At 41.0% G+C, this 17,922-nt stretch overlaps 1 protein-coding gene across 1 annotated transcript in view; it reads left to right on the top strand.

Annotated features, from left to right (window-relative positions):
• fes (FES proto-oncogene, tyrosine kinase) overlaps positions 1 to 13,305 on the top strand; it is a 70,569-nt gene extending 57,264 nt beyond the window's left edge. The window contains exons 18-21 of the mRNA XM_061881427.1: positions 1,595 to 1,718; positions 4,846 to 5,003; positions 10,268 to 10,390; positions 10,529 to 13,305. Of these exons, the coding sequence (XP_061737411.1) occupies positions 1,595 to 1,718; positions 4,846 to 5,003; positions 10,268 to 10,390; positions 10,529 to 10,671 (548 nt within the window). The 3' untranslated portion in view covers positions 10,672 to 13,305. The remainder of the gene's footprint in view (positions 1 to 1,594; positions 1,719 to 4,845; positions 5,004 to 10,267; positions 10,391 to 10,528) is intronic.
• Positions 13,306 to 17,922: the final 4,617 nt, after the last annotated feature.

The raw sequence follows: 17,922 nt of genomic DNA, 5'->3' as shown, positions 1-17,922 counted from the left end.
TCATTAATGACCTGTGATGTTTGCACAGTGCTGTACGGTATAGTATACTGTAAATGTTACAATTTCACCCTCAGGGGACAAAGTAGACTTTTTTTTGTCCTTTTTTGAAAATGTTTGCTGTATTTTGTATTTGTGTTGTTACTCCATTATACATGATTGTTCTTCAGAGGGTTTTTTCATAGTATTTTTTTTAAATGTCAAAATCTAATACATTCACAGGTTTTCCATACACTGGCAATTATTCAAAAGTCAAACAGGACTTGAATGTTCTTCATTTTTAAAAAGGCATAATAACATTTTGGATTAACTTTTTTTTTTTTTTTATCTGTTGCTCAAATCTCTCATTAAACTTCAGCCTGAAACAAAAATACGTAACGTTTTTATACTTTTATCTTAACCCTTTCAAGGCCTTATGAGCAAATTATATCAACGTTTTCGATTCGTAAAATTTGCATAACATTTGTTGTTTTTCTAATTCAAATTTATGACAGTCTGCTTGAAAGACATTCAAAATGTTCCACATTTGAATAAAATAAATGGTTTGTTTTATATACTTGCTTAAGACTGAAGTTTTTCAAGATATTTGAAATAAAATAAAAACAATTCTGAATCCAAGATGTCTTTATACTCTTGAAAAACTTAAGTTAAACACTCAATGTCCTGTAATGGCCAGGTGTGTGTGTAACAGTGCTCATCTGTCAAGTCAAGTCGTGGGCTTGAACCAGGGACCACCAGTGAATAAGAATTAAGTCCTGCAGCGCATTGTATCATGCGGCTCTTTAGGGTCAATGTATTAAGTTTAGGATAGGATAAGATAGACTGTATTCATCCCACATCGGGGAAATTATGTAGTTGCATTGCATATACAAAAAGTCCACACAAAATACAGTAAAATACATTTAAAGAACTGATGCAAACATCTGCCACTTTAGTGGGACCATTTCTACATATAGCCACAAAGTAAGTTTACTGCAGCACGTTACACATGGTCTGCAAAAGAAAATGACGACTGTTGCCACTTAATAATGCCATGTCAAAACACATTGGCATAAAAACTTTGGCCATAGGCAATATTCGGGCGCATTTTTTCACAAAGTCCACATGATAGCAGCAGTATCGTGGATGATCAGCATCCAACAGCTATATCTACTTATTGCTGTGCTTTGAACTGTTGTGTGGTGTACAAATAATGTAGATAGGATTTCCGACATGAATTCTGGCTATGCAGTTTGCTTTCAAAGCTCAACTACAACACTTGTTCTGTTCTTGCCATTTTGTACAATGTACTTTTGGATAAATGAACATGTAGTCAAAGACAGCTGAAAAAAATTCTGCACGCAGTGTCATTAAAGCTAAACAAATAGGTTATTTACAATGAGTTATCGGAAATAATAGCTTTTCTATATATATCGCTTGCTTCCAATTAACACCAGTGCTTCCTGCAGTCGACACAACTAAACACATTGGCTATAATCGAAGCATTTATTGTATGTGTCACACAGCTTCTATTGTGGGCTTTTTTCCTTCAAAACTATCATGTTTTTAACCTTCATTGTTTTCCCATTTTGTCCTCTCTGTGTCCAAATTTGACAAGGTGGAGATTTCCTCTCCTTCTTGCGGCAGAAAGGTCAAGGTCTGACCCCTAAGATGTTGGTCAGAATGGCAGAAAATGTTGCGGCCGGCATGGAGTACCTGGAGAAAAAGAAGTGCATACACAGGTATACACAAACAAGCTTGGACATACAAAGGTGCTGCGTTAGCTTATTGGTTGCTTTATTTTCTTCTATTCACTGTCGTCCATCGTTCGTCACTTTGGTATTGATAACAGTACACAAAAGTACCTCAACTTAAGAGTGTTTTGGGATAAAAGCTGTCTCTCGGATAATTGTTATGCTTTAAGTTGCAGGCAAAAATCTGAGTTATAAACATCCCCGACATTAGTTAGGGTGAACCACGGAATATCCGCCCAAAAAATCCGGTCTTACTCACAAGCATTAGCTTATAGCTAGAGATGGACATATCTTTGTTTTGTAAAAGGATGGTAAAGGAAAAATTGGGTGTGAAGGACAGGATCCATTCAAAAACATGACTGAGCGTGGCAATTTGAGCATTTCGCTGCTAGTCTGCACCACAAACAAGCAGAATGAGTCTAATGGCAGCTAAGAATGTTAAAATATTATCCAAACAACAGACATTTATCCACAAAAATATGGAAAAGTCCACTCTCCAAGGTAAATGCTGCTATCTAAATGTTAGTTTTCAATATTTACATGTTACAATTGTGCTGTTTTTTGGGAGCCGAGCACCAACTAAATTGTTTTCGATTCATTTCAATGGGAGACGTTGATTTGAAATACAAGCGTTTTGAGTTAAGCGTTCCATCACAGAAACAATTAAACTTGTAAGTTGAATTACTGCTGTTTATAATTTTGAACATGCCTAACAAAGTTGCATAAACAAAGTTCATATGATCCCACTGGTACAATTCACATGCTGGACAAGGCATGACTTTCACCCTTCATCAAATAAACATGCATTTTAACTCGAATGTATGGAACTGTAAATATTTTGATTAAATCTTGATAAAAAAACAAAACACCCTAAACCAAATAATATTCCAAATCATGAAAATATATTGCAATATACACTATACTATTTTTTTTTACAAGCACTATTTAAAGTTTGATATCACAAAATGACAACACTAACTTGGCCCTAAACATTAACACACACACTAAATGTGTGTGTGAATGTTGTCTATCTGTGTTGGCCCGGCGATCAGGTAGCGACTTATCCAGGGTGTACACAGCCTTCCCTCCGAATGCAGCTGAGATAGGCTCCAGCACCCCCCACAACCCCAAAAGGGACAAGCGGTAGGACATGGATGGATATCACAACGGTACAAGGAGCCATGCAGCATTAAACAATAAAAGCTCCTTACTACTAAGGTGCTGAATAATTCACTTGTGTTTGTGATGTGACTGATTTGAATGGATTTACCCAGCAAATGTGTTACAAGTGTGTTACATCAGATGTAAAAGACCCTCTGTTGACTTTTTTCAAGTCTTTTCAGGCTCCCTAAATACTTTTTAAACGTTTCTCACCAGTCACAGTTTGCATAAGAAATGAAATAGAAGAGGCTTGGATGTGATAAGACCTTCTTTAACACTGCATGACAAAGTACTTTTGCGTGTAACACTTTGTGTGTACTAATGTACTACTTTGTATGTGCTATTGTACTACTTTTCATGCACTATTGTACTACTTTTCATGTACCTATGTTCTACTTTGTATGTACTATTTCACCACTTTGTATGTACCAGCGGCGGGCCGTGCATTTCCCACTTAGGGAAGTGATGTCTGCCTTTAATGATTACCTCTCAAAATACCATAATTTATGTCACCACATGACCATTGCTGGAACACTACTATACAGGAATACATTTACGCACTACTGAACATTGAAACACCTCAATAGTGTACAAAACAGTTGATATTCTGTGGCATTTTAAAATCAATACACCCGCATCAGCAATTAAAACATATCTTATGTGCTACTGTCAAAATTTAAACTTCAAAAACATATTAAATATGAAATAATAAAGAATTAAAATATTTTAACTCACAATTTGCAGAACCAATTCGACGCCGTATAAACCAGGGGTACCGCTTGTAGTCGGTTGATTCGAGTGTAAGTGGCGGGCATTTCCCCATCAGCAGGGCTAGCTTCCGGGGTTGGCTGACATCATCTCACAAGATATAGTTTGAATATCCTTCTTGAAAATGGCCTCGCAAATATATATCTTTCACCTAATCAGCGTTTTGTTCTCCTTCTTTGAGGGTTAAAAAAGTGAGTATCTGTGGGTTAAAAAAGTGAGTAACTGTGATTTCTGTGCTAGCTCGGTATTTATCGATTGATTGATACTTTTATTAGTAGATTACACAGTTCAGTACATATTCCGTACAGTTGACCACTAAATGGTAACACCCGAAAATAAGTTTTTCAACTTGTTTAAGTCGGGGTCCACGTTAATCAATTCATGGTATGGCTACGGCGCATCACTTCCTGCTTTAGTAAATTGAAATTGCAACTTGTGATTGGATTCTCACTTTGGAATGACAAGTGACTATCCAATCACAGTCTCGTTAACATCAGGCTACCTAGATAGGCTATTGTCAACAACTTGTGATCTGATTGGCTATTGCAACTCTCTATAAACTGTTTGTGTTCTCAAATTCATTATCTTACGGTCTTGGGTGTGGCTCTGCTGATCTGCATAGCACCGACTGCGGCTCAAACCAGTGAGTATACAATGACAGGACGTGTAAATGTCACGTGAGGCCAGCTAGAAGGCCTTGACAACAACGAGTGATCTGATTGCAATTATCTATCAACTGTATGTGCCGTTCACTTACAGTGCACAAACGCCTGCATTGTTGATTCTGAAGGCCGCGGACATATTTCATACAGCATGGCAACATAAGCTAGCTGATTTCTGATTGGATACAAACTCTAACCTAAAAACAACAGCACTGGAAGGCGCATAATATGACATGAAGAGAATATGAATAGATTTAGGAAAAGTAAATATAAACGTACTTTTATCTTCAATTATTATCATGATTTCCAGTTATGTTAGGCCAGCAGAGAAGGCCTAGCTGGATCTGACGGCACACCACTGGTACGTACTATGGTACAACTTTTCATGTACTTATGTACTACTTTGCATGTACAAATATACTACTTTGTATGCACTAATGTACTCCTTTGCATGTACAACTTCTGAGTCCTCACTGTTGTGTGTTTACAGCTTGCTTCTGCCTTGCGTGATATTTTTTTTGCAGAGATTTGGCTGCCAGAAACTGCCTGGTGGCTGAGCATCACGTCGTGAAGATAAGTGATTTTGGGATGTCTCGACAGCAGGATGATGGAGTTTACTGTGCAGAGGGCGGCCTCAGACAGATACCCATCAAATGGACGGCTCCTGAAGCACTCAACTACGGTAAATAACGCCAAGGTTTACCCTGCTGCCTCTGTCTGTACTCACTACAATCATACATCACTGCTTGTTATTGACCTGCAAGCGTCACAAGCAGTCAGTCTTTAGAGACTTTACCAGCACCTATTGCACCATTATCTCATTTGACATTTTGCTCTGCAAAGTCGGGGTTACGTAAGCATTGTTTGTGACTGTAAACACGCTACAAATACAGAGCAGATAAAGTAAAGACCCACAGAGAAATATAAATTAAAGCCACATTATGTAAGAATAGGGCCTACAATTTATCTACCTTGAATTTGTTACTACTGGCTAGCAAAAAGGATAATCACTGTTGTTGCCATGGTGACCCAGATTAGCTACTTGTAGCAGCCATGTTGCGTTAGCAATTGCAGGTTGATTTTACAATTGACTGTTGAAAGTGGCTGACAATGAAGAGCATCTTCTACTGTAGTTTGATGCTTGAGGTGCATGTACATGCTCAGCTTTGCATTGCATTCATTTTATTCCTTACGTTAAGCACTGATGGTTTTATGATGGTGGCAGGTTGATGATGGAAAATATAATTTCAAAGTCCATTGTTTACTGTGAGGAAAAGTTATCGCCAAATTCAAACCAAAAGAGGTGGTTCAGGACCTGCAATGCTTCACTTTATGAGTATTTTGAAATAGTTAGGTATGATATGTGACATTACAGTTTGCATGTTTTGCTCCGAGTACTGTGGTTCTCTAAGCAGTCCAAAAACAATCAAGGTAGCTTTAATTAGAGACTCTATATTGTAATAAAGGTGAATACGAGTGAGCGTGGTTGGATGTATGTAAAGATAAATGGATGGATGGACAAATAGAAGAAATTATGGATGTTTTGAATGGAAGGAAGGATTGATGGATGGATGGATGGAAGTTTTTGAAAGATGGATGAATGGATCAGAAGATGAATAAACATGTGATTGGATGGATGGAGGGTTGGATATATCGGAGGATGTCTTAATATATGATTGGATAGAAGGAATGGAAAAAAAAGAAGGGTGGATGGATGTTCAGGAAGGAAGGATTGATGGATGAATGAATGACTAGATGATTGGATGTACATGAATTTATGTTTTGGAAGATAGAAGGAAGGTTGGATGGATGGGATGGATGGATAAAGGAAGGAAGGAAGGAATGAGGGAAGGCAGGTCGGAAGGAAGGGAAGTCAAGAAGGATGATTGGATGATTTCGATTTAAAAGGGACGGGGTGGCGCAGTGGTAGAGTGGCCGTGCGCAACCCGAGGGTCACTGGTTCAAATCCCACCTAGTACCAACCTCGTCACGTCTGTTGTGTCCTGAGCAAGACACTTCACCCTTGCTCCTGATGGGTGCTGGTTGGCGCCTTGCATGGCAGCTCCCTCCATCAGTGTGTGAATGTGTGTGTGAATGGGTAAATGTGGAAGTAGTGTCAAAGCGCTTTGACTACCTTGAAGGTAGAAAAGCGCTATACAAGTACAACCCATTTATCATTTATTTATTTTAAAACTTAACAATATACGTGACACAATTTTCCTTTGTATGGAAACGTTTGGCCCGCCATGTATTTCCTGTGTAGTGCTTTGCCTGTATAGAGCTGGACTCAAACAGTAGTAATTGTGTTTGTACTAGGGTATTACTACATTAAACAGGAAACACAATCCATTTGGAATTACGGCTGACATTGTTAGCCAAAATTGAGAGAGAACTGCACTCCATGTAAAAAAAAAAAGTTGCTACTATGGTCAGTCGGGCTTCAACTCTCATGTGAAATGATTATAATAATTTAACATTCTCTAAACTATAAAATGTGACATCATTAGAACAAATCATAATATTTTATCATTTTGACAGACAAGTGAGGATATTAGATGTTGTAAGAAAAAAACTTTCGATGGGCTGTTTGCAACCTTTACGCAGATGCCTTGAGGGTGACATCTTTCCAACGTGTTTTATCTCGGCTTTTAGGACCTTTTTTGATTGATTCATTCAAACTTATATTAGTAAATTGCACCGTACAGTACATTTTCTGTACAATTGACCATTAAATGGTAACACCTGAATAAGTTGTTCAACTTGTTTAAGTCGGGGTCCACTTAATCAATTCATGCTAAATTATAATAACGCAAACTAAGCCTGTATATTAGGCTTTGTTTGTCGTTAGCTAATTATATCAATTTAGATATCTAGCATTAGCTATTATTAGATGTATATCATATCATAACAACAACATGACTGCAAATTGTTAGTTGCTTCTTTTGGACGGCTTTTGTGTATTTGCACGTGCTCCCTGCGTGTATGTGTGGACAAGACAATCCTGGACCCCAGAAAAATTACCCAAATGAGCAACTTTTATTCAGCAATATTCAACATATCATAATTTAAAATTTATTGCTTTATGTATTCGTAATTCGGAAAAATATAGACCCTTTAAAAATGTATGTGTTTGTTAAACCATTAATGGTAACAGTAACTTTGAGCAAGTTGCAACTGTATAAATACTGTAGAAAAAAAAAAATTTAAAACATAGAGAAAAATAAAGAAATAATAAAAATAAAATAAGATAAGAAAAAATCAATACAATAAAAATAATTAATTGTGAAATCTATCAACACAAAAAATGGTAACTGTAACTTTGAGCAAGTTGCAAACTGTATAAATGGTGTAAAATATTTTTTTTAAATAAAATAATGATTAATTATGAAAAATATAGACACTTAGAAAATATTTGTTCTGCCCAACCATTGGTCGTAACTTGTATATATTTTGGTTTGAAACCTATAACTTTGAGCATGTTACAAATGTATAAAAACTGTAAAACATATGAAAATACATTTAAAAATAACATAAAAATAAATGAAATCATGCAATGGACTGTTAACCAATCAATAATTGATTGGCTGTAGATTAGATTAAATAGATTCATCCATCCATCCATTTTTTACCGCTTATTCCGTTTGGGGTAGCGGGGGGCGCTGGTGCTTATCTCAGCTACAATCGGGCGGAAGGCGTCATACACCCTGGACAAGTCGCCACCTCATCGCAGGGCCAACACAGATAGACAGACAACATTCACACTCACATTCACCCACTAGGGACAATTTAGTGTTGCCAATCAACCTATCTCCATTCATAAGAAAAAAACAGTAAAAAATTATCATGTATTTTTGTCTACCTTGGCTTTCTGTGTGGAGTTTGCATGTTCTCCCCGTGACTGCGCGGGTTCCTTCCGGTTACTCCGGCTTCCTCCCACCTCCAAAGACATGCACCTGGGGATAGGTTGATTCATTGATTGATTGATTGGTGAAGTGAAGTGAATTATATTTATATAGCGCTTTTCTCAAGTGACTCAAAGCGCTTTACATAGTGACACCCAATATCTAAGTTACATTTAAACCAGTGTGGGTGGCACTGGGAGCAGGTGGGTAAAGTGTCTTGCCCAAAGACACAACGACAGTAACTAGGATGGCACAAGCGGGAATCGAACCTGCAACCCTCAAGTTGCTGGCACGGCCACTCTGCCAACCGAGCTATGCCGGTTAATAATTATTTTTGTCTGGTGATAAATACTTGGCTAATTGAGGATTTTGTTATTTTGGGGGATGAGAACACACAAAGAAGTTTTAAGAAATTGCTATATTTTCTTTGATTGTGACGTTTATAATTTCCAAAATGTTTTTTTGTAAGAAATTTCAATAAATTGGCCCCTAATGTATGAATGTTGCCTATCTGTGTTGGCCCTGCGATGAGATGACGACTTGGCCAGGGTGTACCCTGCCTTCTGCCCGAATGCAGCTAAGGCTCCAGCACCCCCGCAAACCCGAGAGAGACAAGCGGTAAAAATGGATGGATTGATTTTTGTTTCTATAAAAATGACAATGATCATAGGAGACTTATTTTTTTATAAAAAAGTAACAAAAAAAAAGTTCACGTTAAAAAAGTTTTAAAAAGTACCAATGATTGTCACACACATACTAGATGTGGCAAAATTATTCTCTGCATTTGACCCATCACCCATGATCACCTCCTGGGAGGTGAGGGGAGCAGTGGGCAGTAGCGGTGCCGTGCCCGGGAATCATTTATGGTGATTTAGCCCCCCAATTCCAACCCTTAATGCTGAGTGCCAAGCAGGGAGGTAACGGGTCCCATTTTTTATAGTCTTTGTTATGACTCGGCCAGGATTTGAACTCATGACCTACCGATCTCAGGGCGGACACTCTAACCACTGGGCCACTGAGTAGGTTATCTATTTTCCCCCAACAAACATTTGGATGCAGCAGTGGGCCATGCGTTTCCCACCTAGGCCTTCAGTGATGTCAGACTTCAATGATTAACACTCAAAATACCATAATCAATGTTATCACATTATCATTGCTGGGGAAATACTATACAGGAACACATTTACACCATGCTGGGCATGGAATCACATCAACAAAACGGGTTACTTTCTGACGCATTTAGAAATCAATTAAAAAGCATCAGGAATTAAAACATATGCCGTAAATTTATCTGCTCGGCTTATGCGACTTTCGGTCAATAAAGTTTGATTTAAAGTACACACTTCTCAAATATATATTAACCGCCCTGACCACATGATGGCGACAAATACACATGTGACAATGTCGATTAAATGAAAAACATGACACACTTTAACAACAGGAGTTTACAACTTTTAGTTGTAACAGAACAGTGACTGTCAACAACTTGTGAACTGATTGGCTATCAAAACTGTCTCTCAACTCTATGTGTTCTCCAATTCATCCGCTAACGATCCCGGTAAGTGTCCAATCACAGGACACGTAAATGTCACGTTCAAACTGAGGCCATCAAGAAGGCCTTACTGACAACAAGTCGTGATCTGATTGGCTATATCAACTGTCTATCAACTGTATGCCCCCGATCACTTACAGTGTACGGACGCCCGGATTGATGATTCTGAAGGCATCTGGCAGATTTGGTACGGCATGGCAACATAAACGAGCTGAATTCTGATTGGATACAAACTAAAACTGGAAACAACAGCACTGGAAAGAGTATAATATGACATGAAGAGAATATGAGTACTTTTAGATATTTGGGGAAAGTAAACAAAAAAATAATTGTATCTTTAATTATGATCATGATTTCTGGTTATGTTAGGCCAGCACAGAAGGCCTTGCTGGCCCTGACGGCACACCACTGTTTGAATGTGCTGGCAACATGAGCAATTCCAACCTTTGTTTGTGTGCCTATGTCAACACTGCCCCCTGCCGGCATTTTTAGGTCGTTACACCACAGAGAGTGACGTATGGAGCTTTGGTGTGCTGCTGTGGGAGGTCTTCTCCTTGGGAATCCAACCTTACGCCAGCATGAGCAACCAGCAGACAAGAGATGAGGTCGAAAAAGGTAAATAAACACACATGCAATTCAGATATAATCAGTAAATGTCTGCACCAGGCAACTTCTTTAATTGTGTTGTTAAAACTGTACTTAAATTATTATACACATGTCATGTCAGTGAGGTATTGTGGTGATGTGTTTTAGGATATCGCATGGCGGCTCCACGGGGCTGTCCAATGGAAGTTTCCAGGCTTATGAGCAGCTGCTGGCAGCATGAATCCAAAAATAGACCCTCTTTTAAAAAACTGAGGGCTGAGCTTAATGCCATCTATAAGAATGTTACATAATAGGAGCCATTGTTTGCTTGTATCTTTTACTGTATACAAATTAAAACACATACACCCGCGATGAAATATTGCTATAAAAAAAGACACTGCAGCAGCATTATTTATTTTGACTTGAAAAACTGTATGCATGGGTGCAATTTGCAATAGTATAATATAATATACTGTTTATAATACAATACAGTGGTTCTCAACCTTTTTTCAGTGATGTACCCTCTGTGAATATATTTTTTAATTCTTGTACCCCCTAATCAGAGCAAAGCATATTTGGTTGAAAAAAAGAGATAAAGAAGTAAAATACAGCACCATGTCATCAGTTTCTGATTTATTAAACTGTATAACAGTGCAAAATATTGCTCATTTGTGGTGGTCTTTCTTGAACTATTTGGAAAAAAAATTATAAAAATAACTAAAAACTTGTTGAAAAATAAACAAGAGATTCAATTATAAATACAAATGTCTACACATAGAAGTAATCATCAACTTAAAGTGCCCTCTTTGAGTATTGTAATAGAGATCCATCTGGATTCATGAACTTAATTCCAAACATTTTTTCACAAAAAAATAAATCTTTAACATCAGTATTTATGGAACATGTCCACAAAAAAATCTAGCTGTCAACACTGAATATTGCATTGTTGCATTTCTTTTCACAGTTTATGAACTTACATTCATATTTTGCTGAAGTATTATTCAATAAATATATTTATACAGGATTTTTTAATTGTTGCTATTTTTAGAATATTTTTTAAAAATCTCACGTACCCCTTGGCATACCTACAAGTACCCCCAGGAGTACGCGTACCCCCATTTGAGAACCACTGATATAATATATATTAATAGGATAGGATAGAATTTATTCATACCACAATGGGGAAATTATGTGGTTGGAATGTAGATACAAAAAGTCCACAAAAAATATAGTAATAACATATGGAATCAAGAGAAACATTAAAGAACACAAAGGATACTTCCGCGGCGCCATTTCCACATACAGCTTCAAAATTAAAACACAAAAGTAAAGAGCATTAAATAATACATATTGCGTACATAGAATTGCACCAAGCATACAACAAAACCATTTTAACAGCCCCATACACCACGGTGGCCTCTACAGTGCTCCAAGCCATCGTCTGCTTGGGTGGGGAGTTGCACACCCAGAGACAGGAACAGACCTAACAAAGCAACCCAGAGAAGAGCCTACTCCGTCTTATGCTGCCCACTAGCCTGTGGCCAATGTCCGTCTGGTCTGTGTGAATGAGCATGACACTGTCTCGGTAGACGCAATTGTGCGATACATGCTAATTCAGCATCGTAAAGATCGACCTTCATGATGTACAACGCTGGCACTGCAGCCCTGTCTCTTCATCTGCATCTCATCCAGTCTCTCCACACAGTTACACTTAGTCTCTAGTGCAAACATGGCCTTTGCCAAGAGGCTACCCCAGGCACATCCAAAAGTTCACAACAAAGCACTGCAGAAGTCATGAAAGTTGGTTGGTTGAAGTTCATTTTGAAAATGTATAGAGTTTAAATATGATAACCCACATACTTCTTTTTTCCTTATTTTCAGCATGTCCGAAAATGAATAGGAAGATGCAAAGCATATTTAATCCCACCCCTTTCCTACTTCATAGTAATTTCTAACACATATGTTCTCTTCCTGTTCTTAATTTGTACAACATTTATATCAAATAATTCTTCGTACAACAGTTCTCTACCTAAATAACTAAGTCAGTTCTGATTAACTTGATGAGATCCATCCATCAATTTTCTACCGCTTGTCCCTTTTTGGGGGTTCGCTGGAGCCTATCTCAGCTGCATTCGGCCGGAATGCAGCTGAGATATTTCCAGCTCTCCAAGTAGAACCTGATTCGAAGAACAAGAGACTTTTATCCATTTCTGATCCCCCCCTGCGATAACGGCAATAGAGGAACAAGACTTCCTGTTCACCAGAGGAACCAGGTCGTTGGCCGCTTGGGCCTCGGCTCGTGGCCGCCACCATTTCTCGTTTTGGTTCCGCTCTTCTGCTGACGCAACCAAAGCCTGGATGTGATCGCCGGGCCCGGTGATCTATCTGGCTTCTTCCAAATTTCAGAGGCCCCTTTTTTGGACATTTTTGGCTTTTTACCCTTTTTGGAAAGCACGCTTCGGTTCCCCGCTTTTTTGGGGTATTTTTGGGGTTTTATCTAATTTTTCCATCTTCCGTATTTTCTTTTGTACTTTACCCCTTTTTTTTTTTTTTTTTGGTTTTCGGTTTACCGTTTTTTATTTCATGATTTTTCCCCCTTTTTTGGGGTAGTCTGGTTTTTGGGTTTTCTTTGGTAATTTGCCCCTTTTTTGGGGCCTTGTGGTTTTCGGTTTACCATATTTTATTTTGTATTTTTCCGCTTTTTGGAACCGATTCGAGCTCTCTTCTTTTTGGGAACATCCCCCGAAGAACCTTGCACAGTAAGACCCATTCCGACTTCTATTAGAACTGGGACACATTGACACATTGATTAGCCATTTATTACATTATTACAATATTTTCAGTGATATTCTTTTATTATTGATGATTATTGGGAATGATTTATTGAAGCTGCTCAACACTTATTCTATCGAACCTGCAATAAAAGGCATCATATAAAGGAATAAGAGTTCATGCCCCTTTGTACCACCTCGTCCTTGATGTAATACATTAGGGCTTCTACACGTCCAACACCTAGCACTGACGGGTCACTCTTACGCAGTCCACTTACAATATGTCCTGTAAAGGCTTTTCCTTACCCGCGCCCTCAAATGTAACCTAGTCAGTAACAAGAGCCAAGATTCATTAGAGGCGAGCTACCAGTCAACGGTGGGATCAGTGATTTTGACTCGGTCTTACGAGATAGGCTTCTCTACCGGGTAGACCACGGAAGGAAGTGGAACAGACGCCGAACCAACACAGGGTAGTAGAACTAGGCTAATTGCCTCGCCATCCAGCTGAGTAGAGCCCAAGGGGACAGGACCCGTTGAACTGAGTGCTGGATTTTGACTCGCAATACGTATTGTGCGTCAATTACCGGATTCTAACACGTGGCCCCCAACGTGGGGCTCTTCGCAAAAAGAAGTGCGTTGAGTCTGAAAGAAAAATAACCTGCAGGGGTCCAGGGGGATCCCTGCTCGTGTTGAGACGACCAGGTTTTAGGGAAGATCGCAAAGTGTAGTGATTTTCCCAGTTTAGGAGGATCGCAGAAGACTGTGTATTGACTCCAGATAGTGGATCGGTGCCCGGTAGGCTCTGAGGACACTAGGTCCGTAATATAGAATCAATCGACATACGGACGAGACCAGCGGCTGGTGTTGGAGAGCTGTGACTGACCGAGCACCAACGAACTGCCGAGAAAAGCCTAACAGCCTGACCCTCTCCCTTACTCTAAGCCCTACGAGTGGCTTGAGGGGAAGGGCGACTTGAGACGACTAAAATAACGCACAACAGCAATATGGCTGGAGTGCAACCGCCTGGGGACGACAGGTCGCAAAAGGTGAGAATGCAGAGTTAGATCAGTTAGGGGCTGAAAGAGATGATGCCCATGGAGCATCCGCCACCATGGGGGAAACCAAGGACTGGGGGGCTTTGTCGGACGACAACAGTGGCAGAGATGGTAGACGGTTAAAAAGACCCTACATCCAAGTTGTTCCTTTGGGGTATGGGTGGGGCTCATGGGCAAGAGAAGTAAAAAATCATGTCCTCGATCACTGGGGCAATCAAGATGACATCGAGTTAAGTGCAGCAATAGAACTGGATTGTAAAAAGAAAGGGGTGTTTATATACCCTATGACAAAGAAGAACATTGAAATACGAGTGTAGGTCTCCCCCACTCCACCAACGAAGAAACATGAAGCAGTACCCTGGGTAGAGTGGTGGGTGAAGGAGCTGATGCCTGAAGGGCCGGGTGGCAGGTATAGGCCGGTAACAGCCCTGATTAGCCCGGAAATATCACTCGACCTGATTGTTAAAATGTTGGCCAAAAGAAGTGGGGTCGAGCCGATTCTGGTGGTGGCCAGAAGAGGGGCTTTCCCTTGGCATAAAGACTTTAATGCCGTGGGCGCCTGTCTGAAAGACTACCAGGGCCCTTTGAAGCCGAAAGAGGCAGACCCGACAGCCGATGAGGACACCACGTCCACAGTTTCCAAATATAATTTTAAATTTGGACTCGTCAGACCACAGAACACTTTTCCACTTTGCATTAATCCATCTTATGTGAGTTTGGGCCCAGAAAAGCCGGCGGTGTTTTAGGATATTGTTGATAAATGGGTTTGGCTTTGCATAGTAGAGTTTTAACTTGCACTTACAGATGTAGCAACCAACTGTAGTTACTGACAGTGGTTTTATGACGTGTTCCTAAGCCCGTGTGCTGATATCCTTTACACACTGATGTCGATTTTTTATGCAGTACCGCCTGAGGGGTCAAAAGTCCGTAATATCATCGCTTACGTGCAGTGATTTCTCCAGATTTTCTGAACTTTTTGATGATTTTACGGACTGTAGATGGTAAAATCCCTAAATTCCTTGCAATAGCTCGTTGAGAAATGTTGTTCTAAAACTTTTCGAAAATTTGCTTACAAAGTGGTGACCCTCACCCCATCCTTGTTTGTGAATTACTTAGCATTTCATGGAAGCTGCTTTTATACCCAATCCTGGCACCCAACTGTTCCCAATTAGCCTGCACACCAGTGGGATGTTCCAAATAAGTGCTTGATGAGCATTCCTCAACTTTATCAGTATTTATTGCCACCTTTCCCAACTTCTTTGTCACGTGTTGCTGGCATCAAATTCTAAAGTTAATGATTATTTGCAAAAAAAAAATGTTTATCAGTTTGAACATCAAATATGTTGTCTTTTTAGCATATTCAACTGAATATGGGTTGAAAATGATTTGCAAATCATTGTATACCGATTATATTTACATCTAACACAATTTCCCAACTCATATGGAAACGGGATTTGTAGGTAACAGGGAGCTGCTGACTGTCAAACTCGCTCTGGAAGAATGGAGACACTGGCTTGAGGGAGCAGAACACCCCTTCATCATCTGGACAGACCATAAAAACCTGACATACAGTTAATTCAGTCTGCAAAGCGCCTGAATTCCCGTCAGGCTCGATGGGCTTTGTTTTTTGGTCAATTATGTTTCACACGGACCTACCGTCCAGGATCCTGCATGATCAAGCCGGATGCCCTGTCATGTCAGTTCACTTCGGAGGGTCCCACCAGTCCTGAGCCTATTCTTCCGGCGTCTTGTGTGGTGGCCGCAGTGACTTGACAGATAGAGTCGGTGGTCCGAAGGGCTCAGCAAGACCAACCAGACCCGGGTAACGGTCCAGATAACTGCCTCTTTGTGCCTGATGCAGTACGTTCACAGGTTCTTCTGTAGGCACACACTTCCCTGTTTGCCTTCCACCCAGGAGTTGGCGGCACCATGACTCTCCTCAAGCGACATTTTTGGTGGTGGCCAAGAATGGATGCTGATACCCGTGCCTTTGTGTCTGCATGTACTGTGTGTACCCGTGGAAAATCCTCCAATCGACCACCTGCTGGCCTACTCCATCCCTTGACAGTCCCAAACCGCCCACGGTCTCATATTTCACTGCATTTTGTCACTGGCCTCCCGCCTTCTCAGGGAAATTCTGTTATTCTCACTATAATGGACAGATTTTCTAAATCAGTGCATTTTGTGGCTCTACCCAAACTCCCCACGTCCCTGGAAACAGCCAACTTCATGGTCCAGCATGTGTTCCGTCTTCCTATTCCTTCGTATTCCTTCAGATGTGGTCTCGGATAGAGGGCCTCAGTTTACTTCGGAGGTTTGGAAGGCTTTCTGAACGGCCCATTGGAGCCACTGTGAGTTTGACTTAGGGTTATCACTCTCAGTCTAATTAGCAAAAAAAAACGGGCAAATTAAGACCTAGAAGCGGCCCTTCGATGTGTCGCTGCTAAGAACCCCTCCTCCTGGAACACCCACCTGGTATGGGTTGAGTATGCCCACAACTCATTGTGCGGCCACTGGAGTGTTACCATTTGAGGTATCCTTAGGTTACCAACCTCTGTTGTTTCCTGCTGAGGAGGACAACATCTCCGTACCTTCAGTCCAGGCTCATATGCGGCATTGTCGCAAGGTGTGGAAAGATGCTTGTGCTGCCCTCCTCAGCTCTGTTGACCGAAATCGTTGATTTGCTGACCGTCACCGAAGTCAGGCACCTGTAAACTAGCCGGGTCAGCAGGTGTGGCTTTCCTCTAGAGACTTTCCCCTGAAGGTGGACTCAGAGAAACTTGCACCCTGGTATGTTGGCCCTTATGAAACAATTTACATCATCAATCCAACAGTAGTTAAGCTCAAATTACCTGCACACTGGAGGATCCATCCCACCTTCCATGTCTCCCAACTGAAGCCTGTTTCGACCAGCCCACTGTCTCCCCCTGGGTCATAGATGACCACCTAGCCTACACGGTCCGGCGGCTGCTGGATGTGTGCCGTCAGGGTAGAGGTCTACAGTACCTACTGGACTGGGAGGGGCATATACCTGAGGAGCGTTGCTGGGTGCCACGCAGCTTCATCCTGGACCCTTCCCTCATCTTGGCCTTTCACCGCAGTCACCCAGGTAAGCCTGGGGGATCGCCTGGAAGCTTTCCTTGAGGGGGGGCACTGTCACAGTCTGTCTGTGTCTGTTTGTATCTGTGTGTCTTTGGAAGTGTGGCCGTGTTTAGGGCGTAGGCTTGGCTCCAGCTCTCAGCCTGGCAAAGCTGATCCCAGCACCCTAATCACTCACCTGACTGCTATCAACTCATCACCTGCAGCCTACAAATGTTTGGACTTCACTCGGCGCGATCGCCAGATCTTTTTACCTTTCTACATGTGGTAACGCTTCTCGCCCGTTTGTCCTAGAATTCTAGCACTTTTGAAAATCTTGCGAACCTGCCATTTTTGTGTTTTTTGGCTCCTCATCTTACCCTTCTTTTTTCCTCTGCCTTCAGTTCCCTACCTGTCGTGTGTGCCTGCCTCAGCCTACTAGCCACAGCCTGCTAGCCACAGCCTGCTAACCACAGTCTGCTAACCACAGCCAGCTAGCCTCAGCCTGCTAGCCTCGGCCTGCTAGCCACAGCCTGCTAGCATCGGCCTGCTAGCCTCGACCTGCTAACCACAGCCTGCTAGCCTCAGCCTGCTAGCCTCAGTGTGCTCTCCTGGACTGCAAAGCAAAGGACTAGAAGCTCCCTCCTTTCCCTTAGGT

This window comes from Nerophis ophidion, linkage group LG02, assembly GCF_033978795.1.
Source record: "Nerophis ophidion isolate RoL-2023_Sa linkage group LG02, RoL_Noph_v1.0, whole genome shotgun sequence".
In the NCBI taxonomy this organism is placed as follows: Eukaryota; Metazoa; Chordata; class Actinopteri; order Syngnathiformes; family Syngnathidae; genus Nerophis; species Nerophis ophidion.
The sequence above is the reverse complement of the archived record's forward strand: the minus strand, read 5'-3'. Positions and strand labels throughout refer to the sequence as shown.